The sequence below is a fragment of the Equus caballus genome, chromosome 23, assembly GCF_041296265.1.
Source record: "Equus caballus isolate H_3958 breed thoroughbred chromosome 23, TB-T2T, whole genome shotgun sequence".
In the NCBI taxonomy this organism is placed as follows: domain Eukaryota; kingdom Metazoa; phylum Chordata; class Mammalia; order Perissodactyla; family Equidae; genus Equus; species Equus caballus.
In genome coordinates this window covers 34,891,164-34,918,829 of record NC_091706.1, presented here as the reverse complement: position 1 = coordinate 34,918,829, position 27,666 = coordinate 34,891,164, and the positions used below count along the sequence as shown (strand labels likewise).

Sequence of the window (27,666 nt, the reverse complement as noted above, 5' to 3'; positions counted from 1 at the left end):
TAGCTTTCATGGTCTTCTAGGGGCTCTACTTAGACGTTTCAACCTTATTTTTACTTTGGCTACAAAGAACAAGAGGAATAGAGGTCTTTTGTGGGAGGGGGCCTGGCAGTGGGTTCAGACACTGGGAGCAGTTACAACTGAAGATGAGTGTATAAAGAAGAGCAGGGTGCTCCATCCTTGCCGATTTCTTCTACTCGCATTGTCCAGTCAACAGAGCTAACCACTGATGGGCACTGGGGGAAAGCATGGCCCAAACATATGGTCCCCAGACCCACAGCATCAGCATCACCTGGAACTTGTTAGAAATGCAGATCTATGGGCCCCACCCCAGATCAACTGAATCAGACACTCTGGGGGTGGGCCCCAGGAATCTGTTTTAACAAGCCTTCTGGGTGATTCTCAGCACATAAAACTGAGAACCACTGGCCTAGCACCTGACTTTCCATTTTAGACTGACAATCTTTCCAGTGGATACCAAATTTTGTTCTTGGAGTTATTACATGATTCTTGCAACTAATAAAACTCCAAATGGTTTTTAAATTAATTTTATTTTGATATTTAAGATATCTGTTTAGCAACTAAAGTATACATGACACTGTACGAGATACTTTACAACATAGAATGCGTAACTAAGGTCCTCATAAGCACTTTTAGGCACTTTCTCAGTGCCGTGAATCCTTTTTTCATGGACTATTTATGATAAGCATACTGCATCTTTATCATGAAGACAAAATGAGATCTTTTTTCACCTTTTTCTTCAGGAGCAGGAAGGTAAAGTTGTAAATATCTGGAATTTGTGTCTTTGACCTTCACTCTACCCCAAGGTGGTAGCAGCAGCAGCAGCGGAATGGGATGGGGACCAGCTAGCTAACGTACCCTATTCAGAGGAATGCACTGTCACATTTAAACTATATCATCTTAGGGTATTTATAGCTTTTAAATGTCATAGGACATTAAACATTTGATTCAGACCAAGAATTTCTTTCAGCAAATACTATATTTTTTGTTTAAATAACATATGTTCTCCATATGTATTTACATAAAAACAGAGGAAACTTATGTGGGTCTTGCCTCAGTTTCCTCATCTGGGCTAAGTTTCTTCAGTGGTTGAGCAAAGGGATTGGGCCCAGTGTTTCTCAATGGAGGTGCTATTGGCTTTTTTTGGATGAGACAACTCCATGTATAGCACTGCATGGTTCAGAATATTTATGAGCCCCAGGCCATGCCAGTAGTACTGTTGAAAGTGATAGATAAATTCAATATCTTGATTGTGGTGATGGTTTCATGGGTATATATACATGTGGAAATTAACAAACTGTACTCTTTATTGTATGTCAGTTATACCTCAATAAATCTGTCAAATAATTCTCCCTCCCTATCCGCCCATTCTTCTAAACCTGCCTGGGGGTGAGAGTAGGGGACGAGGGCAGGGCTGGCCCTGGTTGTAGGCAACTAGAACATTCTAAAGTCTTTGGTGGCTCTAAAATTCAATGAATCTATCTGGGTCATAGAACAATTGCTTAGGCTGCCTGGAGATGTTTTACTTTACTACTGCTGTGAAGCTGCAGAGTCTATTTCCCTTAGCAACAAAATGCATTGTGTTATGTTGTATTTATTTATTTTAAAGTGGCTCAAAGTTATTTTTAGATATTATGTATTTGTTCTATGGATTATTTCATTTTGTGGATGGAAAAAGCTCTGGACTTGTTTAAGATTTGAAGGATGATATAAAATTCCTTCCACCGATCTGGCTCCATGATCTTCCAGAAACACAAAAAGAGAACCATGACCATACCTTAATCATTTCACCCCAAATTCTCTGCTGCAATCATAAACTCAAGGTTGTAGATAAATTTTCATGTATAAATGAGATTAGGAAGAAAGAGGATGTTTTATAATGTTTGTACCATGTAAACAAGAACCTGACGTGGCAAAGGGAGACCAAATTCATAAGTACCAACTATGAACCAAGCATAGTTTTACTGATACAAATTTATATGATATATAATAAATTATTACCTTTCATCTTTATAAGAAAATTTGCATATGAAGTAACTAAGGCCCTGAGATATTAATTGGCTTAACCCAAAGCTATAGAACCAATAAATGGTAAAGCCAGACTTGAACTCAGAGTTGACTGGCTCCAAAGTTTTGTTTTTCCCTACAGTATAGTGATAAAGCACAGGAACAGTATTTCTGCTTTTTTGAATCAGAAGAAGTGTCCAGCTATTACTTTATAATTATAAACATAAATCTTCCTCTCTGGTCCCTTGACAACCAGCTCTCATCCTTTCCTCTGCTCCCCTCCAGGAGACACCATCACTGCCTTCTCTGGGATGGAAACTATGGTTTGAAAGCTGGCAGTAAAAGTTTATATGTCTTTCCATAACCAAGAATAATTATCTAACTGAAGAATTTATGAAAGCCGCCTGCATTTTAATCTCCTCACTTATAAAATCAAGCTAAGCTTGGTGTGAGGATCATTGCAGAAAACAGCCCTTAGACGAGACAGATGTGTTCTTTGGGATTTATTTGAATTGCCAGGGAATGCCCTCATTAGGGGAGAGAATTCCACAGAATTGCTGTAAGGGTAAAACATGATTCTAAATGACAAGCAAACAAATCTATCAAATGTTCATGTCAGCCTTCCCAGATATCAGCACTAAATGTTAGGTTTTGCCAGACAAGCCATCTACCTGCATTTCAAGTGACATGAACTCATCCAAGAATCTGTCTGTACTGTGAATCAGCACACTGCAGCCTCTTGGACAAATCCAGCTCCCTACCTCTTTTTGTAAATCAAGTTTAATTGTAAAACAGCCATGTCCATTCATTTACGTGTTGTCTGTGGCTGCTTTTCCTGTATAACAGCAGAGTATAGTAGTTGCAACAGACACTCTAAAAAGATTGCCCACCCTTGATCTATACAGACATTCTGTGCTAGGTTTTATGTATACGTGGGTAGAACTCAAAGCTGCCAGAATATTCTTCTCAGGGTTAAATGAGATATGTGGCTGTTGTTGGGCAAGCCAATGATATGATGCCCCTTCAAGTCAAAATTCTTTAAATATGTGTTCAACATTTATGTGGTGGGCATGGGAAGAAACTGATTTCTCTTAATAAAAGTCACATACCCCTTCCTTTAGTTCAAAATAAAAGATGTATTACACACAGTGAATATTATATAACATTTTGACTTACTTGAAATTGCCTTCAAAACACAATTTCCAAGTGTAGAAATAACTACTTGGTAGGTTTAACATTTAGATAATCGATGATGTCACATGTTCCCAGTAAATGACACCCCAGAATGCATTCTTTGGTTTTCAAATTTAATCTTCCACTGACTTTTAAAGACTGGCTGTCAGCTGGTTGGCCTCAAAAGATGGCTCAGCCTCCTGTTGCACAAGGCATCTCATATGTACCCGTCGCAAAAGTGCTCAGTGGAGGGAGGTTGGCACCAGCAAGGAGTGTGTCTTTTGTTCTGTTTTCCTTTGAAGACCACTATCTAATTTGGCAAGAGAGAGAACCAACTTGTATTTCACTGCTTAAATAAAGAGTCATATGTGGAAACTAAGACGTCTCCACTTGCCTGAAAAGACAGAGGCAATTAATAATGCCTAAGGCTGCTCCTATGCACCCTGACTTGCAAAGGTCAGGTTTGAAGACTGGGTGTCACCACTAGTTTGTTACTGGCCTGTAGTGTCACTCATCCAACTGTATTGCAACTTAAATTTTCTTTGTATCACTGTCTATGCATTAGCACGAAGGACCTTTCACTCATCCTGCTTCTTGGTGGGGGAGGTCATGCTTGCAGTGATGGTTAATTTTATGTGTCATCTTGACTGGGCTAAAGGATGCCTGATACCTAGTAAAACATTATTTCTGGGTCTGTCTGTGAGGGTTTTTCCAGAGGAAATGAGCATTTGAATCGGTAGACTGACTCAGAAGATCACTTCACCAGTTTGGGTAGGTGTCATCCAATCTGTTGAAGACCTGAATAGAGCAAAAAGGTGGAGGAAGGGCTAATTTGCTCTCTGCTTGAGCTGGACATCCATCTTCTCCTGCCCTCTGACGTTAGTGCTCCTGGTTCCTGGGCCATCAGACTCAGACCAGGATTTACGCCATTGACTGCTCTGGTTCTCAGACCTTTGAGTTTGGACCGGAACTACATTACCAGTTTTCCTGGGCCTCTAGCTTACAGATGGCAGATCATGGGACTTCTCAGCCTTCATAATCACATGAGCTAATTCCTCATAATGAATCTATCATCCAGGAGTTGTTGACCCACTTGTTTTGTCAAGAGGCTGGAAACATGACTGACTGTTACAATTTGAAATCAAGGAAACTCAGCAAATATAAAATTCTGTCTCTAAACCATCCAGGTTCTGGCTCTCAGCTCCAAAACTGGACCCCTTAGGTGTCCTGGAGATGCTAAATTAGTTTCCTCTCATTCTTTAGCACCAAATCTCTCCTCCCAGAGTCACCAAAAATAGCACGTGGTTATCAGACTCTGAAACCACATACACAAAGCTGAGATGTTCACAGTACGTAACAGATGAGAATGCCTGTGTGGCTTATCAAGCTTCTAGAAGCTGAACTCTGCCCACCTGACCCTGTGGTGTAAGGCCCTTGTGGAGAAGTAACTGGGCTATTTGGGCAGAGAGTACCCTGAAGCCTGTAACTGAATCCCGAAAAGGAAGACTAACCTAGGAACGTCAGGTTCAAGTTAAGGCGTACCTGTCTGCTTATGACTTTCCCAGTGCTCTGGTGTGGATCTAAGCTCCCAGTCTTATTTGTGTCTGACCAGTTTAAGCCATTACTTTCCCTCCCTGAACTCTGATTCTTTATGGCTAAATGGGAAATTCCAGATGGCGGCTAATGCTTCGTCAAGCTTTAACATTATATCATTCTAAACATCCATTGCCATTAAGAAGTATGTATTTTTGGATTTAAGACAAGCAGCGGTTTTGGTCTTAAAAATTGAACTCTACTCAGAAGAGATGAATGTCAAAATGCCAGAGCTAGTCCTTGATCAAACTTTGACTGCTTCCTAGTGAAATAAGGGAGAAAAGGACAAGACAGAGAAAGTACTGTTCTTTATTCGAAGTTTCCTCCTCCTTTAATGAAGTTAATATACCATTTCTTTTATAACTTGATAGAGATGGTACCGTGTGTTTGCTTAATTGTTTAAGTTCGTACTTAGAAAAATAAGGTTGGAAATCCCACGTTGGCCTCCAAATTTTTATTGTTGAAATGTTACTGCCTAGGGGACCAAGCCTCTAGAACAACTACTTGAAACTTCACATTTGAAATTTCCAAAGCCTCAATTTTATGCCAAAACAGGAAAGTGAGGTTTTTCCCCCTGAACACTACATAAATCCGTTGAAGGAATATGATATAAATCTTAAATTGTGAAGAAATATTTTTGCTGACTTGGTCTAGGTGCTGGGTGGTGATGGAAACCACCCAGGCTCAGGCAAGGAGAGCCCGCAGGAATCTTTGGTGGGACTCTTGCACTGGCTGGCAGACTAATGCTGATTGCAGTTGTGTTTAACTGCCTTAGCTAAGCATCTCATACATGCGCTGAGGAGCTTCTGTGCTGGACGTCTTTGGGCCAGCAGCCACACCCACACCTCTACCCAGTAGGTCTGCCAATGCACGACCTTAGAAAACTCTGGTTGGTATCGCTGGCTGACCCACACTGGGCCTGCTGTTTGGTTCTGCTCTTGTGTAGTCTTAACTCCTGACTAACTCCAGCCAGGCCGACAGTCCCATTGATTTGCCTTTCCTTCACTAGAGCTTCATTCAGGTCAAGCTGATGATTGTCCTTCACTGGTGCAGCTTAACATGCAGAAGCAAACTCTCCTGCTGTGGTTCTGAGCACTCAGAGCTCTGTTTTGGGATGTGTGTATGTGAGGTTATAGCTTTTAACCCTAACTTTCAAAACTTATTTTATGTCTTGAATGGTAATACATAGAAGAGATCATCCTTTTGGTGCTTTAAGAGGGATGCTGTGAAAAGTGTCCCTTTTGTCCCTGTGCCTTTTTTACCCAGTGTCCAGTTCCAATGATCATTGTTCAAGGCTTTTTTTAGGCATATACAAGCCAAAAAAATTTTTTTCCTTTTGTATACAAATGATAGACGCCATACACAGGATTTTGCATCATGCTTCTTTCACTTAATTTATCCCAAAGATCTTGCCATGTCAATACATAATAAGCCCCCTCATTCTTTTTTTTTAAAAGCTGCATACTGTTCCAGTATGTGGCAGAACCATAATTAATTTGATCAGCCGTCTGCTGAGAGACATCTAGGTTGCCTCCAGTCCTTTGTCCTTACAAACAATGCTAAACCGAATAACCAAGTACACAAAAGTCATCTTGTACATATGCTAGTTTATAGGATAAATTGTAGGCATGCATTTGCTGGATCAAAGAGTTAAATATATTTGTAATTTTGACAGAAGTTGTAGAAATGTTGTCCATAAGAAAAGTATCAGTGTACTTTCCCACTAATAATGCTTCAGGGTGCCAGTTTCCCTTGAGCTATATCAAAGCTTTGGATTTTTGCCAATCTCATAGGTAAAAGAGTCCCTCGGTGACATTTAATTTGCATTTCTTTTGTTATGGGTGAGGTTGAACATCTTTTCATATGTTTAAATCAATTATACTTCCATTTCTGTGAAGTACCTGATCATATCTTTGGCTATTTTTTAAAAAGTTAACTTTTTGGCCTTTTTCTTTACTGTTTATTGGAGTTCTTTATGTTGGGAGATTAGCCCTTTGTCTGTAATATGATTGCAAATATTTTCCCATCTTGTCATTTTCTTTTTCTCCTTTTTTTTTTTTAACTACGTGGTCAACTCATTCTTCGTGAGAAGTGTTCAAGTCTGGGTTGTTTCCCATCGTTGTACAGCTTCAGTCATCCAGACATACTGAGAGCTCCCCACATGCCAAGCACATTGCCGTTCATGTTTCCATTGACTTTGTTGTTTCATTTCTAGAGGTTCAGTACCAGGCCTCAGGAAACACAGCTTGTAAATGGCAGAGATGGAACTTGAACCAGGGTCTCCCTCGACTACAGGGAGTTAAGAGCATCTTAATTACCATACAGCAGATCCAGTATGATTTAAGAGAATGCGAACTAGTCTTAATACTAGTCAAAGGACAGCAGAATTCATTTCCTCAAATAAAAAGAGGAAGATTGCCAACAGATATTAGCTCAGGGCCAATCTTCCTCACACACACACACACAAAATAGTAATAATAAATACTGTATGCTCTCTGATAAATCTTGAGTAAAGATTCCCAACTGCATAAGAATAATGCAAATATAGGTGAGAATAATGCAAATAATGTAAGTGGAACACGGTGTTTCATCTTCCTCTTTGCATGTTGAAGGTAATCTGCTCTAATGGAATGAATTACTTTGATTGCATGAGATAGAAAGGAGGAAAGAGAGTGGAAGAAATAAGAAATTGGCCACAGTCTTAGCCCACTGCAAGCACCCTGCTTCAGAACCCAAGGCATTGTGATTGCTTTCACTTGCTTATAAAAATGAGGAAGGATGTCAGAGGTCACTTTCAGCCTCTTTGATTTTACCCCTTATTTCTATGTAGTTCACATTTTCAAATCATTGCATGTTATATAAGTTCCAGAATTATTCCTTTTGACAAACTCATAGGATCTATAACTGAGTGTATGTCCCCTTATAAATCCAAAATATGGAATGAGGAAATGTTTGGATATAATACCTGGCCATCATACGTACATTACGAATATTGAACTATATACTTGCTTAGAAAAACAATAACCATTTAAAAGAGTAGGTGATTTGGGGGCCATTCCATCCAGTGTGGCTCAGCTGGCGAGGACCACTCTTCTCCCTGTGTCACTCCGCTCTTAGCTCCTATGTCACTCTCCTGAAGTGCATGCCTTACTGCTGCCTGAGTATACTCCCAACCTTTAAAGGTAAGATTTATTATATGATGATGGCCCCTAACAACACAAGCCAACTACTTCCTCTGGAACTCACCAAAAGAAGCAGTCACCTGTAACTGTGCGGGAAGAAGGACTGGCTCACTGGATATATTGAGTAGATAATTTCCTAAATGGTTTTCAAGGATAATTTTTGACTATGGTGGTTTTTTACCTTATGTGTTGACTTTCGAACCTAAGCTTCGTGTAAGAATCAACTTTACTGTATTAGCGTTATCTTGAAAATGAATTCTTTTATTTAACAAATACTTATTGAATGTCTGTGTATGCTGGATACTGATATAAAAATCTGACTGACCTCAACAAACTTAAAGTGTAGTAGATTCCAAGTGTTCGTTGTGTGCTGAAAGCCTTTTTATTTGCAGTCCTATTTGTCTGTGTGGTATCCTGAAAACCAGACCAAAATAAACTTGCACAGAGCCCCGGTGTCCCAACTAAGAGTGTGGTAAAAATAGATCTTGAACCTCTATGTAAAATTATATTATTCTACTGCACTAATTTTTCACAATGAAAAATTTAAGTACAAGTCGATTAAATGACTTGTCTGATGTCATGTGAAGTGTATTATATGTAGTCAAAGAATGAAATGAATAATAAACATCAAAATTCAGGCTATTGGATGTATCTAAGGAGAAGGAAGGCTATGTGATCAGTAAAAAGTACAGAAGGTGATTCAACTATATGGATAGCATTTTATTTCTTCAGCATTTTGAATTCATGAGTATTCACTGGTCTATTTCTATATACCTTTTATATATCATAAATATTGCAGAACAGTTTTCAAAGATGAATTCATAAGAGGACAGAAAAAAAGGTAATGATATATTTGAGGATGGAAATCAAGTTTTTAAATCCCTAAAATGTTTAAGGTCTCTTTTCCTGTAAATATGGATGTAGGAAAGAGTTCAGATTCAGGACTCATCTATTTCCAGTGGAATGATTCTCCCTGTTGGTGTGAGATACCTTAAAAATTGTTTTACTGGGGCCAGCCCAGTGGCATAGTGGTTAAGTTCACACACTCTGCTTCTGCAGCCTGGGGTTTGCAGGTTCAGATCCTGGGCGTGGACCTCTGCACCACCCATCAAGCCATGCTGTGGCCGTGTCCCACATACAAAATAGAGGAAGATTGACACAGATGTTAGCTCAGGGACAATCTTCCTCAAGCAACAAGAGGAAGATTGGCAACAGATGTTAGCTCAGGGCTAGTCTTCCTCACACACACACACACACAATTATTTTACTTATTTCTAGTTTAAAATGTTTATCCAATATTCAAAATTCAGGGCCAAAAAAACATACATTTTTGAAATTGTCCCACATACTAAGCCATAGATCTTATACCTAACACATTACAACTGTGATTTCACTGGGAAAGATGGAGTGATATTCCCAGGAAGGAGGCACAGGAGGGATGATAAAGAATTTTCAGACTAAAGCCACACTGTGAATGTCAGGGAACGCCTCCTGGGAGTAGCCCTCGCTGAGTTAGCATCTGTGTTTACTTGATGGCCATTGGCCTTTGTGATGTGAGCTTAGAGAGCCCCACTATCAGAGGATGTTTTTCCAGAGGGGAAATTGGCCCAGGACTAGTAGAGCTAGAATTTGAAGTCAAAATTGTCTTTGCTAATGTTCTCTCTCTCTCTCTTTTTTTTTAAAAAATACTTTAACTGCAGCGAAGGGAGCAATCTGACCCCAGCACATCACTACCCAGACTTCAGATTTAAGACATATGCTCCACTAGCATTTCGATATTTCAGAGAACTTTTTGGTATCAAGCCTGATGATTACTTGGTAAGAACCTGTAATTTTCCTTCCTTCTCCAGAAATGTGTGATGTAAACATTTGTCTCATAGCAACAGCGACAAGCGGCTTGTGTCTCTTATTTTATAAAGCTCTGGAGCATAGGAAAAGTTCCAAGTTTTATAATGATTATAAATTTAACTGCAGGAAATGTGATTTGACTCTGCAACTTTTACCTGATAACTACAAAATCTGTTCCGGTGATTGATATTTAAATAACTGTGATATTGGTTGCTACTTCAGATAATTATTCTAACAGATCTATTAAAATTAGTTCTAAATACTCCTGTGAATTTTGCTGATTGGATTCTGTTTGAAGGCCTTCCTATTTTAATTGCCTTGTTTATACCATTCATTGCAAACCTGCCTTGGCCCACAACTATTTTCCCCTTGACCTACAATTTGAATACCATTTTAAAGAAGCTGGATTGTTTTGTTCTCAGCGTCTCTTCATGCAGGCTCTTTTTAAATGTATTTTTATTGGGTACAAGGACGTGTTTTATGCTTAGACTTATCTCTTCTCCCTGTCTTCCTTCTGGCATGCAGCAGATACAAACACAACAGCCTTATTGTCAGGTAATCCGATGTGACCTCAGAGTTTTACGTTATTCCTCTTCAAGGAGCCAGGAACTTCCTTTCTGTTTCAAGAGAAAAATGGTTTATTTCATAATTTGATCACTGTTAACACCCTGGGGCTCTTCCAGATTGGTTTTCAAGAAGCTGTAGGAAGGATGCCATCAAATATTTATTGTTCATCCCATTCGGGATGATCTTAATAAGACTTGAACCAGATCCTGGCATAATGCTTTGCAGAGGAAGTATAGCAACATTTGTCACTTGTAACAGAGTATTTAAACTGCGTCTTATAATTTGGGTAAGATGTAAATGATTAACTTCAAAGCTGATTCTGTTCTGTGCTGATGAAAACCCATGAATGACCCTCTTCTTAGTTGGGCCCTAGAGAATCATATGACTTCTGCCGGATGAGATAATACTGCTTCCTTGAGGCACATTAATAAGTCTTCATAGAGCAGTGGGAACCTAGTAGAAAATTCCTGGGCATCTGCTGCCCTTGTATGGTTACGTGCCTGTAGCTCTCTGCCTTACTGCGCCCCTTAATTGAGATGTCAGGTGCCTCTACCCAGCATTGCCAACCCTGCCCTCCCAACCACTCAAGTACACAAACACACACATTGTGTGTGTGTGTGGGGGGGGGTGGGTTAGGGAAGATTCTTTGGTTTCTGTCCATTCTGTGATTACTGAGGGTCACTGTCATTCGGGAAACGTGTTTGGGAAACCCACTGGGGTCTTGATATTGTAATACTGAAAACAGCATCCATCCCTCATCTTCTGCTACACACAAGAAATTAATGGATTCTCCTTCTGAATTTCCTTGAGCTTCTGCCAGCCAAGGAGATGCCACAGGCTCACACTTCACCACACAGAAGCAGTCAGTATGATGACATGGCTGCCTGTCTACCTTCACCTGAGTAGGTCTCTCTTTAGCCCTCCCACGGCCATTGACCTGCAGGCTGGGAAGCCCATTCTTTCACTCGTCCTGTCTCACAAAGTTGCTGTCTTTGGCAAGGGCCTTTTTCTGAACAACTTCTCACACAGCTTACACAGTTTCCTAGTGAGTCTTTAAGCTGGAAAACTTACTTTCATGATGAGGTTATAGCATTTCTAAAGGAGCACAGGAGACTAAATGATGTCTTCTTAGAGCCAAAGTCCTCCTCCATGTACCTGGCAAAAGGTAAACTAATCAATCACCGGGTATTTTCAGCACCTATTGTAACTAAAATACTCTGCTAATAATTACAGGGAAATTTTTTTTAAAACTATGAGTCATGACACTTAGAGAGCTTAGAATCTAATTGGAATGGTGATTTGCTTATGTGGGCAAACAACCAACTCTACCAGGCAGTAAATCAAGAGACTGAAATGAAACGTTAAATGCTGCGGGATTTCAGAGGAGGGAGGGGTCTCTCTCTGTTAAAGTAATGATTAGGAAGACTTCTTGTGGGTGTGGTGTGATTTGAACTGTGCTTTAAAAATTACAAGGAGTTTGAGTGGGTGGGAAAGAAGAGAAGGATTTTCGGCGAGGGGGGAGCTTGTTAGGGATGTGCGACCAGAGATGCAAATGCCTTAAACGTTTAGAAAAACTTTGAATGGACCAGTATGGCTGGAGGGGTAGGATTTGATCAGAAATATTAGAAAGACAGGGCCAGATAATTCGAGTAAAGTTTTTTTTTTTTTTTAAATTATAGGAAATTAGAGAAATGTAAAGACTCACTAGATATTTGATGATGTTGACGAATTATTTTCTTGGTGGGGTGATATTGTGGTTCCATTATAAAGAGGGAGTCCCTATCTTTTGGAGACATATACTGAAATATCTATAGATGAAATGATTTGATGTTTGGGATTTGCTTTGAAAGAATCTTAGGGGAGTGGTTGGGGGTGTAGAGGAAACAAGATTGGCCATGAGTTGATAACTGTTGAAGCTGGAAGACAGACACATGGATGTTAATTACACAATTCTCATTTCCTTTATTTGTGTTTGAAATTTCCCATAATACAAAGTTAGGGTTGGGGCTGGCCCAGTGGCACAGCAGTTAAGTCTTCACATTCTGCTTTGGCAGCCCGGGGTTCACAGGTTCGGATCCTGGGTGTGGACCTACACACCACTCGTCAAGCCATGCTATGGCAGGCGTCCCACATAAAATAGAGGAAGATGGCCAGGGGTGTTAGCTCAGGGCCAGTCTTCCTCAGCAAAAAGAGGAGGATTGGTGGCAGATGTTAGCTCAGGGCTAATCTTCCTCAAAAAAAAAAAAAAAAATATATATATATATATATATATATAAAAAGGGTGACAGGGAAAGATAGGGCCTGGCAGCTAAAAGTTGTGCTTTTGTTTGATTCCAGTTTTCCACCTCCCTTATTAATGGTACACACAGTTCAATATCAGGTCACATCTCTGGGACCTGCAAGAAACAGAACAAGGGCAGTGGCCCTCTACCTAAACATGGCTGCCTGGTCCCCAATGGCTACAGCCACCTGCCTGCCCTATATTGGGGACACGCACAGCCCAGGACTAAGGCAGCTCCCCCTACAGGTCTTGGAGCTTCTGGAAGCTCATCTCCAAACTGTTGGATCTGGGGACCCCACCCAGTGATCTGGAGTGTGGTAGATGAGGAAAGAGTCTTTTGCATGACACAGCTTGCTTCGGAGAGTTGGGTTTAACCCTGAGAGACTTTTTAGCCCAACCCTTCATTGTAGATGAGGAATCTGAAACTGGGGTCAGGGAAGGGATGGTCCCTAAGGTTACCCACGTTGGTGGGGGCAGAGCCCAGACCAGAACAGTGGTCTCCCATCCTCCCCTTGGTGCTCTTTTCCCTTCCCAGCTGGCTTCATGCTTCCCAACCCACCAAGTCTCAGACCTCTCGTTAAATGTGGTCTAAAGGTAGCCACTCCCTTAGCGCATCTAACTGTGAGCTGTGATTAACCATCCTGAAAAATACAGCCAAAAGAGGTCAAACAACCCTACCAAAGCACATTTCAGAAGAGTTAAGGCCAAATAAAGCACAGAAAAATGAAATAAGATGTCCCTTGAAAAACTGTGTGATGAAGAAAAGGATACAGTGCAAATCACAAAGTACATCCTGGCATCTGTCAAACTAAGGCTATTCAAGCCCAAATTTGTAAAGATATCCTGATCTACATGGGGGGGGAGGGGTTAACATTATGCAACGGTTGGTAACTTTTTAGATAGATTTGATACTGGATCCCATGATATGTGTGTATTTCTACTTAGTTTTGTGCTGTTGCATCTGGATTTCAGCCTGAATTATTGTGTTTATGTTCTTAGTTCCCTTAAAATCCACCATGTGCATGCTGATTACAAGTTCATGTTGAAACGTGCATAATTTGGATTGTGAGACAGCATGATGAAGCAGCAGTGGGGACACATTCTTTCTTCCTTATTTGTTCCTAAATAAACGCCTCCCAAGGGAAGGCAAAGGGACCCCAGAGCGTTTTTTCCCATCTCTGCTTTTGAGCAACAGGCCCTTGGTTCATTTCCCCCTCCACCAGGTGCCCTGGTATTCCAAAATCCAGGGTGATTTATCTGATGTCTTTTCAGGCTCACTGGCAACACTAAGAAAGAGAACAGGGTGAATATTTAGCACTATCAAGGGGAAGAAATGGCAGGAAAAATTATCTCCACCACACTGCACAAGTTGACATTGTTAATTTGCCTTGGCAGGGCCCAGCTGGCTTGTACTTTGCATTCTTTCCAGTGGGTATAGTAGGGAGGGCCTGCAGGAAATAGAAGCGAGAGATTGAATGCGTTGGAACAGCTTGCACAGATGAAAGCGCCTGGAAGGTGCCTGAAACCCAGGAGCACACAAGGGGGCTTGTTGATCATGGCTAATTAAAATGTTCCCATCTCTCCTCTTTATTTGCTCTGAAAAGGCAACATTTCAGAGAAGGTAGCTTGGAAAAGAGCATGATAACCAAGTTGCAGGGTGAGAAACCAAAGAATTATAGATGGCAATGGTAATATTCCTGTTCAGTATCATAATGCTGGTTTATTGCACACTGATGCTGTGCTATGAGTGACCCCCAAAGGGTTATGAAAATGCATCAAAACAATTTATTTTCTTATTCATATTAATTTATAAATTACATAGTAAAGGAGTATTTTACAATTAAGTAACCCATGAAATAGTCTCCATATTATGTCACTGCTTATAGAAGAATTTGAGACTTTAATTGGAAGCAGATGTTCAGGTCTGAATCCAGTTTTCTCTAGACAGCTCTTCCTGAATCACCCCCTAATTTCTCTATTTGCAGCCTCTAATTTCCGCGTTCTTTGTTGTTTCTGTACTTTCATAACATTACTCCTATCCATAAGAAGCTTCTGTACCAGGAATTCAAACCCCATGGAACAAAGAATCAGAATTTCTAAAGAGAGAGTGGGGTCTGCTCTCACTCTTTGTGAGAGCTTGGGGTCTGCGCTTTTATTTTCCAAGATCTCAAATTCGTGATTATGTAAAAGACCCACCTTTTTTCCTGCTTATCTGAGAATGTCTCAGTGTACCCTTGGGTCGCTGTCTTGTCATTGGAGTTAGGCTGGAACCCTCAGGACAGCCTCAAGCTCCTCAGCTCTTCCTCACCTGCCTGTGGAATGTGCGTGACGCAGGTTGTGTGGCCCTCTCCCCTGCATGTGATCATGTAATAAAAAATAGCAACAGCAATAACTAAGTGGTCCCTCTTTGCCAGGGGTTTCAAAAGTGCCCACTTTTTAAACTTTCAGCTGCTTTCAGATATATATTATCATCTTTATTTTAGAGATGAGGTTCCTAAGATTCCAAGATGCTAAGTTACTCACCCAAGGTGACACAACTAGCCACTGGCACAGCCACCATTTTACAAACATCAGTTGATTCCAAGTCCCATACCCTTCCCACTAGTCACCTTTTCCCGTGGACTCTGTATACACGGCAGGATAAGTGCCCTCTGCTTCCTCTTGGCTTTTATGCCATCCTGTTTGCAGTCTGATGGCTATTTTTGTTTTCCTGCCTTATCCTCAACTCGTCCATAAGTGCTGAGGCTCAAATGCTGCTGAGCAAGAGAGCGTCAAGAAGCAAGGCTAGAGAGAGGAGGAGGTAGAAGATGGAAGTTGCCAGTGACTTTTAGGAAGCCAGCAAACACTTGTTTCTTTTCTTGGGCAATTTTGTTTCCTTTATCCACAGTGCTGCCAAAGCAAGATAATTTAAAAGGTGACATCTAGAAACTGCCTTTTAATCATTTTTCTCCCAGTTTCCCTCTCCCATCTCCTCCCACCATCACTTCCTCCTCATCTTCCACCCCTCCTCTCAGATTTTTCTATCATAAGGATTTAAATATTCACAAGCCCAGATAAAAAGCTTTGGGAGATGTTCAGCCCAGGTGTTTTCAGATGCCTCCATCCTCAGAATATGGTTCTTTAAATCCCTATTTTTGCCACTCACAGCATGAATACTACACATTGTCTCCTTACCTTTTTCTCTGCCCACAATGTCTCTAGTAAATAATGTAGATTATTAGTTAATAAACACTGAGCTAATAATCAAAAATTGACTTCTCTGCCAGGTTTTGGCATTTTCGTGAGATTTACAGCCTTTCAGTTGTTAGAGGAGTTCATCGTTTATTTGACAGAAATTTATTGAATGCCTACTGCGTGCAAGGCGCAGGTCCTGAACTGTATCACAGTATAAGATATTCATAGTTTCTGCCCGCATAGAGTTTCACTGTCTAATGGGGACTCAGCATAGTAAATAGGCAATTAAGATATTTTGTGGTAACTTCTGTGATGAGAATGTGCAGTGCAAGGAAGCAGTTGATCTAGACTCAGGGAAGCAGGAAGAGTCTTCCAGAGCAAGGACTGTCCAGGAGGTACTGAAGGCCAAAGCTGCTGTGACAGCCTCCTCACTGTGCTCCCTGTGTCTTTCTTTTGTCCACCTGCGGTGGGTTCTCAGCACAGCAAACAGAGTGGTCCTCTGCTCCAGACCCTCCAGTGGCTTTCAGCTCCCTTAGAAGCCCAGTGTCCTTACAGTGGCCTCTGGCACCCTACGGGGTCTGGCCCACTCCACCCTTCTGGCTTCATCCTTTCAACTGTCCTCATGGCTTACTCTGCTCCGGCCTCTGGCCTCCTTGCTGTGCCTTGAACTCTCCAGGTCTCAAGACCTCTGCATTCGTCCTTCCCTCTGCCTGGAATGCCATTTCCCCAGATCTCCACAGGCCTCTGCTCCAATGCCACCTTCCCAATGAGGCTTTCAGTGACCACCCTACTTGAAATTTATTGGAACCCACTCCTCAGTCATTGTTAATATTCTCTGCCCGCCTTTCCATACTTCATTTTGCTCCACAGCACTTACCACATTCTGATGTATAATGTACTTGTTTGTTTACTGTCTCTTTCCTCCTATTAGGATATAAGCTTCATGAGTGCCTGAGATATTATAGATATTTTTTAAATGTTGAATGAACGCATGAATGAGTGGTAGTCAACAAGCTGAAGGTGGAATGCAGTTGTTTCTGGTAGAGGAAAATTGGAAAGCCCGGTAGTAAAGAGTGTGTGGTACATTTGAGAAAATGAAAAGTAGCTTCCTATGTCTACACCTAAAGTTTAAGGAGGGAATTGATCAGAGAGAAGGCTGGAGGGCAGGGCTGGGCCATTCATGGCCTTGAAATTTCTGTTACAAAACTTGGGTATTACCTCCTATCTAGACAATGGAAACCATTGAAAGGTGTGAAGGCATGGAAGGACATGATCAGACTTGCATTTTAAGAAAGATCCCTGGTTTCCTGGTGGAGAATGCACTGGAGGGGTCAAGAGCGGATAGTGGACACCAGGGGGAGCTTACCATAGTAATAAAGGCATGAAATGATGAAATCATCTAACTCAGGGTATTGACAAAAGAGATGGCATGAAGGGAGCAGATATAATCAATAGCCTCGTTATGCTAGGTGAGAAAATGTGAAGAGTCAAGGATGATGCCCAAGTTTCTGATTTGGGGAACAAAGTGAATAATGTTTGTGTTCTCTAAGATAGAGAAAAGAGAGGGAAGATAGATGGTAGGGGCAGATGATCTAGAGCAACCATGTATGATTGTGCAGGGTTTGCACTGCCCAAGAATACCTGGCTAAGGTGTAGAAGTGGGCACTGGCATCCACCCCTTTGTCTACTGACCAACCTTGTATCTGGCCCAGAGCTGCATCTGCCAGGAGAAAGAGGCACCTCTTTCTAACTACCACAAAGGCACCATATGGGCTAACCACAGCCCTGGGATTAATTTGATTTTGAACTTGTTACATGTGATGTGTTTGTGGTATAACCAAATAGAAATGTCTATTAAAAAGTTAGATGTACAGGTCTGGAGCCCTAGAGAAAGATCTGAGCTAGAGATACCAATGTTAGAGTCACCTTATTGTTGAAACCATGAGTAGATGACATCCCTTGGGGGAATAAATAGTGAGAAGAGAATAAGTCTTGATGTTCACGTGACAAATCCACAGTGTGAGTCACACCTTCGCTTTTTCTTCTCTGGGCACCTGCTAGAAACAAAGGACCGTAGTTAACACTGCAGTTTGAGTTATTTCACTGGACAGATATGATGATTCACGGTTATCAGATGACAGTGGGGCGGGAGGGCATTCTATATTTCCCTTCATAGGATTATTAAGATGAACAGATCAATCAAATTTTTAGAAATCTCTCAAAGGCCCTTCTTAGTATTCCTGGAGCCTCCTTTTAAAGCTCAGAGAGAGGACTTCCTGTTTCAAAATGGTCAAGATATGTGGTACTGTCAAGATATGTCATACTGTGGTTTTCCTCCTTGGAAGCATCGCGTACCTTTCCTGTGTTTGTAAAAGTTAATTTATTTTCCCTTGTAGTATTCCATATGCAGTGAGCCTCTCATAGAGCTGTCCAACCCCGGAGCCAGTGGATCCTTGTTTTTTGTGACCAGTGATGATGAATTTATCATCAAAACAGTTCAGCATAAAGAAGCTGAGTTCCTTCAGAAACTACTGCCAGGCTATTACATGGTAAGTGACTGCACATGGTTAAAGGTTCTACTTGAGGTTTAATCACTTTCCTCAACAGTTTTTCTCTGTATTTTTTTAGTGATTCTGACACATTTCTTTCCCTTTGGTGAACTTTATTTTGCATTTAGATTATACTATGACGTTCATCACATAGATTTTTTTTTTTAAAGTAAACTGGAGTTGAGTTGTAGAGCATAGTTGTTGCCTCACTCAGTCCTGGGTTCAAATCCCAGCTCAGCCATCAGCTATGTGTGTGACTGTGAGTAAGCAACATAACCTCTGAGCCTGAGTCCCCTCAGCATTTAAGAGCTGGGAAACACCTATCTTCTGAGGGACTTGTGGTAAAGAAAGGATACAGGATGTAGGATAAAGGAAGCAAGGCATTGCAAAGCTCTTTGCACCCACCTCATAGTAGTAGTAATATGAATGGTTAACATTCATTGAGTGCTAAGATGTGCGTTAAACACAACTCTAAGTGCTTTGCATGCATTAACTCATTAATCTCCACAGCAACCTTAGATACTTCAGTCATTGCTGTTCTATAGATGAGGTAATTGAGACAGATAAATGGAGTGACTTGCCAAGGGTTATTCAGCCAGTGAGCTACAGAGGTGGGACTTGAACTCAAGTAGTAGGATTCCAGAGGCTGCATCTTTATCTCCTGCACTGTGTACCAGCATGTATTCAATATTAGCTGTTCCTAGCACTACACTTCAGAGTTTAGGATTTCATAGGTTCATTCTGATAACCTGAAAATCATCTTTTATGTAATGCTTTAGAGACAAAGAAACAGTAACCTAGCCCAGCCCAGGTGGATTTACTAGACATTTAGTCCAATTTTCACAAAATGAATACTTTTCCTTAAGCAGTCTTATCATTTTCATAGCTCCAGTTTCTTTGTACTTTCATAACAGTTATTAATTTTCTGTGATTGGAGTGGCTACAGGAACAAGTTTGGATTTCAAAAGCCCCAGTTCTGCCGTTCGTTTGCTATGAGAGGTGATAATTGACATCTTTGTTTCAAAACAAAATTGATGAGATGTCACACAGCTCATTTGTATGTACAAGTATTATCTAATTCCAGAATCTACTAGAGACAATATTAAATGCTATAAATGTCTCACATATAAATATAGGTATCAAAAATCTAAATAAAAATCTTAGTGGACCAGCATGCACAGATTTAAAAGGTTTTGATCTTGAAGAAGTAGTTTGCTTTTTCTTTATTTTTTAGAGCAAATTGTCTACTTTATATTACAGAAAATAGAAAATATGGAAAAGAAGAAAAAATGCAACCAACTATAATTCCTTTCCCAGAGATACGTATTACTATTATTTGATGGTGTATATCTGTTCAGATGTATTCTATTCATATATACATTTTTAAATAATCTAAAATTGGGATCAAACTGACATTGCTCTTGATATCAAACCTGAAGTGAGTTGGCTCATCCGTTGTACCCAAGCCAATCACTGACACTGGGTATAGTGAAAGAAAGTAGGAATTTTATTATTGCACAGTGCTGAGCAAGGAGAAAGAGCAGCTAATGCTGAAATCCCAAACTCCTTGAAAAACTAAAAGTAAGGGTTTTTCTTTGGGTTTTAGGTAGGGGAGGGGGAGCATATGGCCTTGCCAGGGGGAGCTTTCCCACCAGCCTGGGGAGGCTGCTTGTAGTGGGGAGGAGGAGGAGATAAAGAATCCAGGTGGCTGTCCTTGGCCATTTGTCTCCATGGTGGATAGTGGATTCTGGAGCCAGGAAGCCAGGGAGTGAGCAGGGAATGAGTGCTTTGGTTTTAACCCCATATATGCTGGGTTCAACGGATATCAGGGCTGGTATCACTCTCTTTGCTAATCTGCTAAGTGAGTAAATCTTAAACTTCTATGGTTCTAGGAATAGACTAGTCTCTTCTTCTAGAACTGCATTGTCCAATGTAGTAGCCATAGCCATTTGTGACTATTAAATTTAAATTGATTAAATAAAATTTTAAAATTTAGCTGAAGAAGTGGTTTTATCCCAATTATATGAACTAGTATAGCAAAGAATATAATTCATCACATTAAGAAGAAAACATGTGAACATCATGTGGTTATCCAAACAGATGTTGAGGAGAAACTAAGGCAATCAAAATTCAACATCTTCTCTTAATTAAAAATTGGCAGGGAACTTTTTTAACATAAGTAAATGAACACAAACATATTCTACATTTATCAGTCTCCAAGAGCTCGCATAATAGCTCATGGGGAAGAACAAGAGCCCCTTCCCTAGAAATAATAGAAAAAGACAAGGATGCCTTCCATCAATGGTTCTTTCTGATATATTTGCTAGAATCCTTAGGAATAACTTTTTGAGTATGAAAATAAATAGAAGAAAAGTATAAACACTGTTCTCTGCAAATGGTACAATTGAAAACGAGCAAAGCTTGAGGAAAATAAACCAACAGTTTCTAGAGGCAATGAGAGTCCAGCAGATTTGCAGGATGTAAGATAAGCCCTCAAAATCCATTGTATTCCATTAGGTAGATCATATAGAGTTGAAGAATATAAGGGAAAAAAGAGATCTCATTCATGATGACAATAATTTATAATGAACTTTATTGAAAAAATAAAGATATAAATAAATGAAGACATACTATAATTCTGATTGGGAAAGCAAGTTATAGTAAATATAACACGTGAACAATAATCCAAAAGGAATTGTTATAATAAGAACTCTAAAATACTTGGGTCTATAAAAACACTTATATAAGACCAATGTGAATGAAACTACAAAGTGTTATTGAAGGACATCAAAACTATATGAAATAATGAAGACATATGCATCATTCCTGAACTCAGTTTTGTAAAGATTTCATTTACTCCCAAATCAACTTATAAATCCATCTAATTCAATGAAAATGACAATAGGATTTTCCCCTGAAGTTGACAGAGTTGATTCATTTGAAAATGAAAACAAATAGCATGTTAAGAGCATTTCAAAAAATAAACATTGGAAGAGAAATGTTGTAAGAATGGACAAAACATTTTTTTGTGTGTGTGAGGAAGATTGGCCCTGAGCTAACATCTGTTGCCAATCTTCCTCTTTTTACTTGAGGAGGATTGTCACTGAGCTAACAACTGTGTCAGTCTTCCTCTAGTTTATGTGGGATGCTGCCACAACATGGCTTGTTGACTGGTGCTAGGTCCACTCCCAGGATCCAAACCTGTGAACCTGGGGCCACTGAAGCAGAGTGCACAAACTTAACCACTATGCCACCGGGCCAGCCCCTGGACAAAACATTTTTGATGAAGAAGAAAAATGGTGGGCCTGCCATAATATATACTAAAAATCTATAAACCTATACCATTATTAAAGATGTGGTATTAGTACAGTTCTAGACAAATAGATCAACTAAAGCGTCCAGAAATAGACCCATGTCTTTTGGACAGCTTATTGTATGATGTAGGAGGGACTTAATTAGGAAAGGACAGACTGTTCAATAAATGGTTATGCATTTGAGAAAACAAATTAAATTCCGTATTTCAGATCTTCCACACATGAAAAATAATTTCATGTAGAGTAAAAACCAAATGTAATGACCAAAGCTATTAAAAGTTTGGAAGGAAAGAAAAGAAATTTATAACCTTTCGGTATAAAAAGCTTTCTCAAACAAGAAGCAAAAAAAAAACACAGGAAACAAGTACGTAAATGTAACTACAACAAAAGGCATAAAAAAATGTGTATAACAAAAAAAATACCAGACAAAATTAATATAAGTAAAATTAATATAAGTAAATCAAATATTTCTAGAATAATAGAAAGTGGAATTAGTAGTTTCCTCAGAAGTTGGGGATTAGAGGAAGGCTCAGGGTTAGGAGATTTTTCATTTACAGATAGATAGATATGCCCTTTAGTAAACTATTTTTAATTTCTTTCCTACTTTTGAAGTGGAACAAAAACAGACATGTATTCCTTATTTTTATAATAAAAAAGACAACATACTGGGAGAAAATACTCCACGTAGAATAGGAAAATGGTAAATATCCAGAATATATCAAGAACTCCAACAATGACAAAAATCTATAGAAAAATGAGCAAAGGATATTAACTTAAAATTATCTCTGAGGTGGCTAGAAATAAGTTAAAGAATAGTGAATTTATCTAATAATCAGTGGTATTCAGATTTTGAAAACAAGTTTCTGCTTTTCACCAACCATGCTTACAATGATCTTAAAGGTTGGTGATCTTCAGCCCTGGTAAGAGTGATGAGACATATGGGATCTTACAAAATGTGATTGTAAATTGGTCTAGCCATTTTGGAAGACAGTTTTTCGGGAGCTATTAAAATTTAAAATGTTCATTCCTTATACGCCAGCAATTAATTTTCGCTTTAGCTATCTTAGAGAAGAGTCACACAGGGCACTAATCAATTCTCTGTTTTTAGTTAGAGCTAATTTGGGAGATTCTGTCCATTTTCAGTTCAGTCGCTTTTAATGCCCTTAGTAGAAAGATAAAGTTGATGTTTTAATAAGCCGACTTAAGAACTAGATTAGAAACAGCAAAATTTTAGCAATGGCTATTAATAAAGATAATCACATTCCATTTTTAATTATCATATTAGATGAAAACACATTTTTAATGGAGCATTATTTTGTAAAAACAGGAGATTTTAAACATTTTTTTCCTTTTTCTCTTTGTAGAATTTAAACCAGAATCCACGGACTCTTTTGCCAAAATTTTATGGCCTGTATTGCATGCAATCAGGGGGCATCAACATCAGGATTGTGGTGATGAACAACGTCTTGCCACGTTTCATGAGAATGCACTTTACTTATGACTTGAAAGGCTCAACTTACAAGCGAAGAGCATCCCGAAAAGAGAGAGAGAAATCCAACCCCACGTTTAAGGATTTAGATTTCCTGCAAGACATGCACGAAGGGCTGTATTTTGATACTGAAACATACAATGCACTCATGAAAACACTTCAGAGAGACTGCCGGGTAAGGAAGTGTCGTTGCTTGATTTCCTTTGAAAAGTCATCTGTGATAATGTAACCTTTGTAAGGAATGTCCAACATGGACAAGGAGAATCCCATTGTTCCCAATCCTGGTGCTGATCCTTGCTTCCTTGATGCTAAAGGAATTGTTGGATGATACAGGAATTGTCTGGAGTCTCTGTTGATTTTACTAATAAGTTAAGTCAGCTTTCTTTCATAAAATGAAACAAGAATTTTTTTTTCTTTTCACCTTCTGTGGGAAAGGTAGTTAAACTGGAGGGGAAAGAAATTTAGGTTTAATGCAGTAATTTGCAAGAAAAACCATATACAAATCTTGGAAGAGGTAAGATTCCGACCAGGGAGAGAAGTTTAGAGAAAATGCTCTTGGTGGAATTGATAAGTGGATCCCTGGATATTTGGTGTGGATGCGGCACCAGGAGGTAAGCAGTACCGTTGCTGGAATTGTCTTATGTGATCTGAGTAAGAGGCGATGAGGAGTGAGGCTCGACAGTTGGAGCAAAGACCATTACTACAAACTTAGCCAGAGTGATTGTCAAAAGTAAGGAAGAATTCCTACTTCGAAGTCCCCCAGCCTGCAGTACTTAGAAAAAACAAAAGGAAAGCCAAAACCTGGGAAAGATTTTTCTGACTTGGTGAATTTACAGAAAGTAGGTAAAAGTTCTTTTGGAGAAAAAGATAAAAATGCAACTCTCATGGCTTCTGAAGGATGATGATCATTTGAGTAACAATTCTCAGAAACATCATTTCCTGTCCCAGATGAACTTGGGAGAACCGTCTAGATTCTCAGCTAAGTTGGGCATAGTAGAGGTGGGCAGAAGGCATGACGGTGCAGGGTTGGGCCCTGGCCTGACCAGGGCTTTCTGGAAGAGCAGATAGGACTCACAGGGCCTGGTCACTGGGAAATACGAGGTATGCCTTCCAGGCTGTGGCTTCCTGGGCCTTCTGTGGGCCTGGACAGATGACCTGTGCTGCTTCAGGGGAGGGGGTCCCTTCTCTGCCAGACTCAAGCTCACCTGAAGGTGAGGAAGGCAGTATAACTGCCCCATGTGACCTATAAAGTGAGGAATCCTCACTGAGAAGCAGTCCTACTATTTATGGGTCTTTCTTTCTACATATTATAACGTGTATGAGAATGCACAAGGGTGTGTCCTTGAAATCTTTTGTTTTATTGATAGAGATATAACTCCACAGCTCCTATTCTTTGGCTATCATTTATTGGGTGCTTAGAGTATGCTAGGCTAGTCTACGATTTTTTTAAAAATTATTTTATTGAGGTCATATTGACTTATAACATTGTGTAATTTCAGGTGTACATCATTATATGTCAGTTTCTGTATAGACTGCATTGTGCTCACCACCAACAGTCTAATTTTTATCCATCACCGTATATATGTGCCCCTTTACCCCTTTCACCCTCCCCTCCACCCTCTTCCCATCTGGTAACCACTAATCAGTTCTGCTTATCCATGTATTTGTTTATCTTCCACATTTGAGTGAAATCACACAGTGTTTGTCTTTCTTGGTCTGGCTTATTTCACTTAACATAATACCCTCAAGGGCCATCCATGTTGTTGCAAATCAGATGGTTTTGTCTTTTTTATGACAGAGTAGTATTCCATTGTATATATATATACCATATCTTCTTTATCCATTCATCTGTTGATGGGCACTTGGGTTTCTTCCATGTCTTGGCTATTGTGAATAATGCTGCAGTGAACATAGGAGTGCATAGATCTCTTTGAATTGTTGATCTCAGGTTCTTTGGATAAATACCCAGTAGTGGAATAGCTGGATCATATGGTGTTTCTGTTTTTAATTTTTTGAGAAATCTCCATACTGTTTTCCATAGCAGCTGCACCAGGTCACATTCCCACCAGCAGTGTGTGAGGGTTCACTTTTCTCCACATCCTCTCCAGTATTTGTTATTTTTGGCCTTGTTCGTTATAGCCGTTCTGATGGTTGTAAGGTGGTATCTCATTATAGTTTTGATTTGCATTTCCCTAATGATTAGTGATGTTGAACATCTTTCATGTGCCTATTGGCCATCTGTATATCTTCTTTGGAAAAATTTCTGTTCATATCCTCTGCCCACCTTTTGATCGAGTTGTTTGGGTTTTTTTGTTTTTGAGTTGTACGAGTTCTTTATATATTTTGGAAATTAACCCTTGTCAGATATGATTTGCAAATATTTTCTCCCAGTTGATGGGTTGTCTTTTCGTTTTGTTCATGGTCTCCTTTGCCTTGCAAAAGATCTTTAGTCTGATGTAGTCCCATTTGTTTGTTTTTCTTTTGTTTCCCTTGCCTCAGTAGACATGGTATAGTCTATGATTTTTTAATGCATCGTTTCATTTAATTCTCTCAGCAACCATTTGAAGTCAGTATTATTCATACTCACATTTTAATTGATCGATAATTAGGCTCTGAAAGAGGTTAAGGAACCTGTCCAGCATTACTTAGCACGTCAATGGCAGAGCCCACACCTGTTTGGGTACAAACTGCATGCTCTTAACAATGGAAATTTAAAGATTTACTGTAAGCACTTTTTAAAATTATCTTTTCAGAAGTCGGGGGAAGAACAGTGGGAACCAAGCAAACAAAAAAGTGTCCAGCTGAGCTGTTCAGATATCAGAGTGGATATGAGTGATTCATGTTTTTCTTTAAAAAAGAAAAAACAAAACACACATATTTTAGTAGAAACCTTTTCCGGTGCTTTTTCTGCCCTTACAGGATGTGGGTGAAAAGTAACTCTCGATTCCCCAGAGTTTAGTACAAGCCTCTCCAGTTTTAGATTTGCTTTCTTTTTGTGTGTGCGCGCGTGCACGTCTTGCCTCTTTAATATGGAAAGCCTTTTTCCTGCTGTCTTCCAAAACCACAGGCTTCTACGCCAGAAAAAAAGGAAAGGTGAAATGTAAAGGAGTCGTTGCACAGGATTTGTCTGTTTATTAGTATTTCCTGAGCCCATTACTGATAGAACGAGGTCAAACATGACTCTTCATCAGGAATGAGACCCTGGAGATTTGCCTTTTTATTTTTCATTTTTTGGAAGATTTGTTGTCCTAAGGAAGGTCAATGGCGAGGTATTCTAAGGCTGACTCCCTCTCACTGATTGCATTTGATCTTGTACAAGATGCAGATCTCAGAACTTCCTTAAATTACGCGCAATGTTTATCTTCAGAAAGTCTTTTCTCAGGGTGGGAGGGAGTGTGTACATGCCTCGCTGTGGGGGAACCTGAGTCCCTTCCATGATCTGCCTCGACTGTGACCAAGGCGTCTGTGATCTGGAGTCAGCAGCTGGTTCTGTGAGCAGAGCTGCCTTGAGGAAGGCACGTTTCTGGAATGATAGGTCTTAATATTTAATAGTCATGGACCTCTTTGCAAAATTGATGAAAGCTGGGAGCCATCTCCCCAGAAAAATGTCTATCCACACAACAGTTCATGAATATCTTAGAGCCCATCGTCCCCTGACACCTCCCCACCCCAGGCTGAGAACCCCCTTCCTGGAGCCGTGCAGTAGTCATCTCCCTTTCTTCAGGCCGTCCTCTGAAGGGCCAACACCCTGGATGGCTGGAATGGAGTGTCTGCTTGACATTGCCAGGAGCATCTCTTGCCTTGACATCTCCCTCACTTGCAGAACTGAGCTTTAGTGCTAGCTGAGGTGCTGGGAGATCCAGGGAGGACGTGAGGTCACCCCAGGGCTTGTGCCAGCGCCAGATGATTGGGATTCTTTGCTGTTAACATTCCTCTGTCTAAGTGAGGCAGTACTGCTAAGGCTCTAGAAACAAACCAGTCAGGGGACTGCATTACTGTGTCAGCGCCCAGCCAGAGAAAGGTGAACTAGACCCATATTAGGATACATCCTTTCACTCACTTATCAGATATATATTGCAGGCCTACTATGTGCCAGCATAAGGTGAATGACCTCCATTTTTAATCAATTGCCAGACAGTGTATTAAGTACAATGATAATGTTCTCAGACCTGGGCAGGATCAGAGTAGCTGACAGCATACCTTGGTTTTGAGAGAGAAGAGTTCTCCAGGTAGGCAAAGCAGTAGAAGTGTATTTTGAGGAAGAGAAAACAATATAAGCTAGGCGTGAAAAAGCATGACGTGTTCCAAGAACTAGAGTTGTTTGGTGGTGCAGCAGTTAATAGTAAGGGAGAGCATGTAAGGTGGGAGAGGAAAGCAGTCAGGAGCCAAATAATGTCAAAGACCCTTTCTGGTGGTGCCAGGGACCTCTTAAGGGCTTAGAAGTAGCAAATCTGAGAATTCCAGACCTTTG

General features: G+C 40.1%; 1 protein-coding gene across 9 annotated transcripts in view; it reads left to right on the top strand.

Annotated features, from left to right (window-relative positions):
* Positions 1 to 27,666, top strand: part of PIP5K1B (phosphatidylinositol-4-phosphate 5-kinase type 1 beta) — a 279,387-nt gene that overhangs the window by 154,913 nt on the left and 96,808 nt on the right. For all 9 annotated transcript variants that reach the window (XM_023627257.2, XM_023627253.2, XM_070248645.1 and 6 more), the window contains 3 exons: positions 9,674 to 9,791; positions 18,240 to 18,392; positions 23,071 to 23,370. In XM_023627257.2, coding sequence (XP_023483025.1) covers positions 9,674 to 9,791; positions 18,240 to 18,392; positions 23,071 to 23,370 — 571 coding nt within the window. The remainder of the gene's footprint in view (positions 1 to 9,673; positions 9,792 to 18,239; positions 18,393 to 23,070; positions 23,371 to 27,666) is intronic.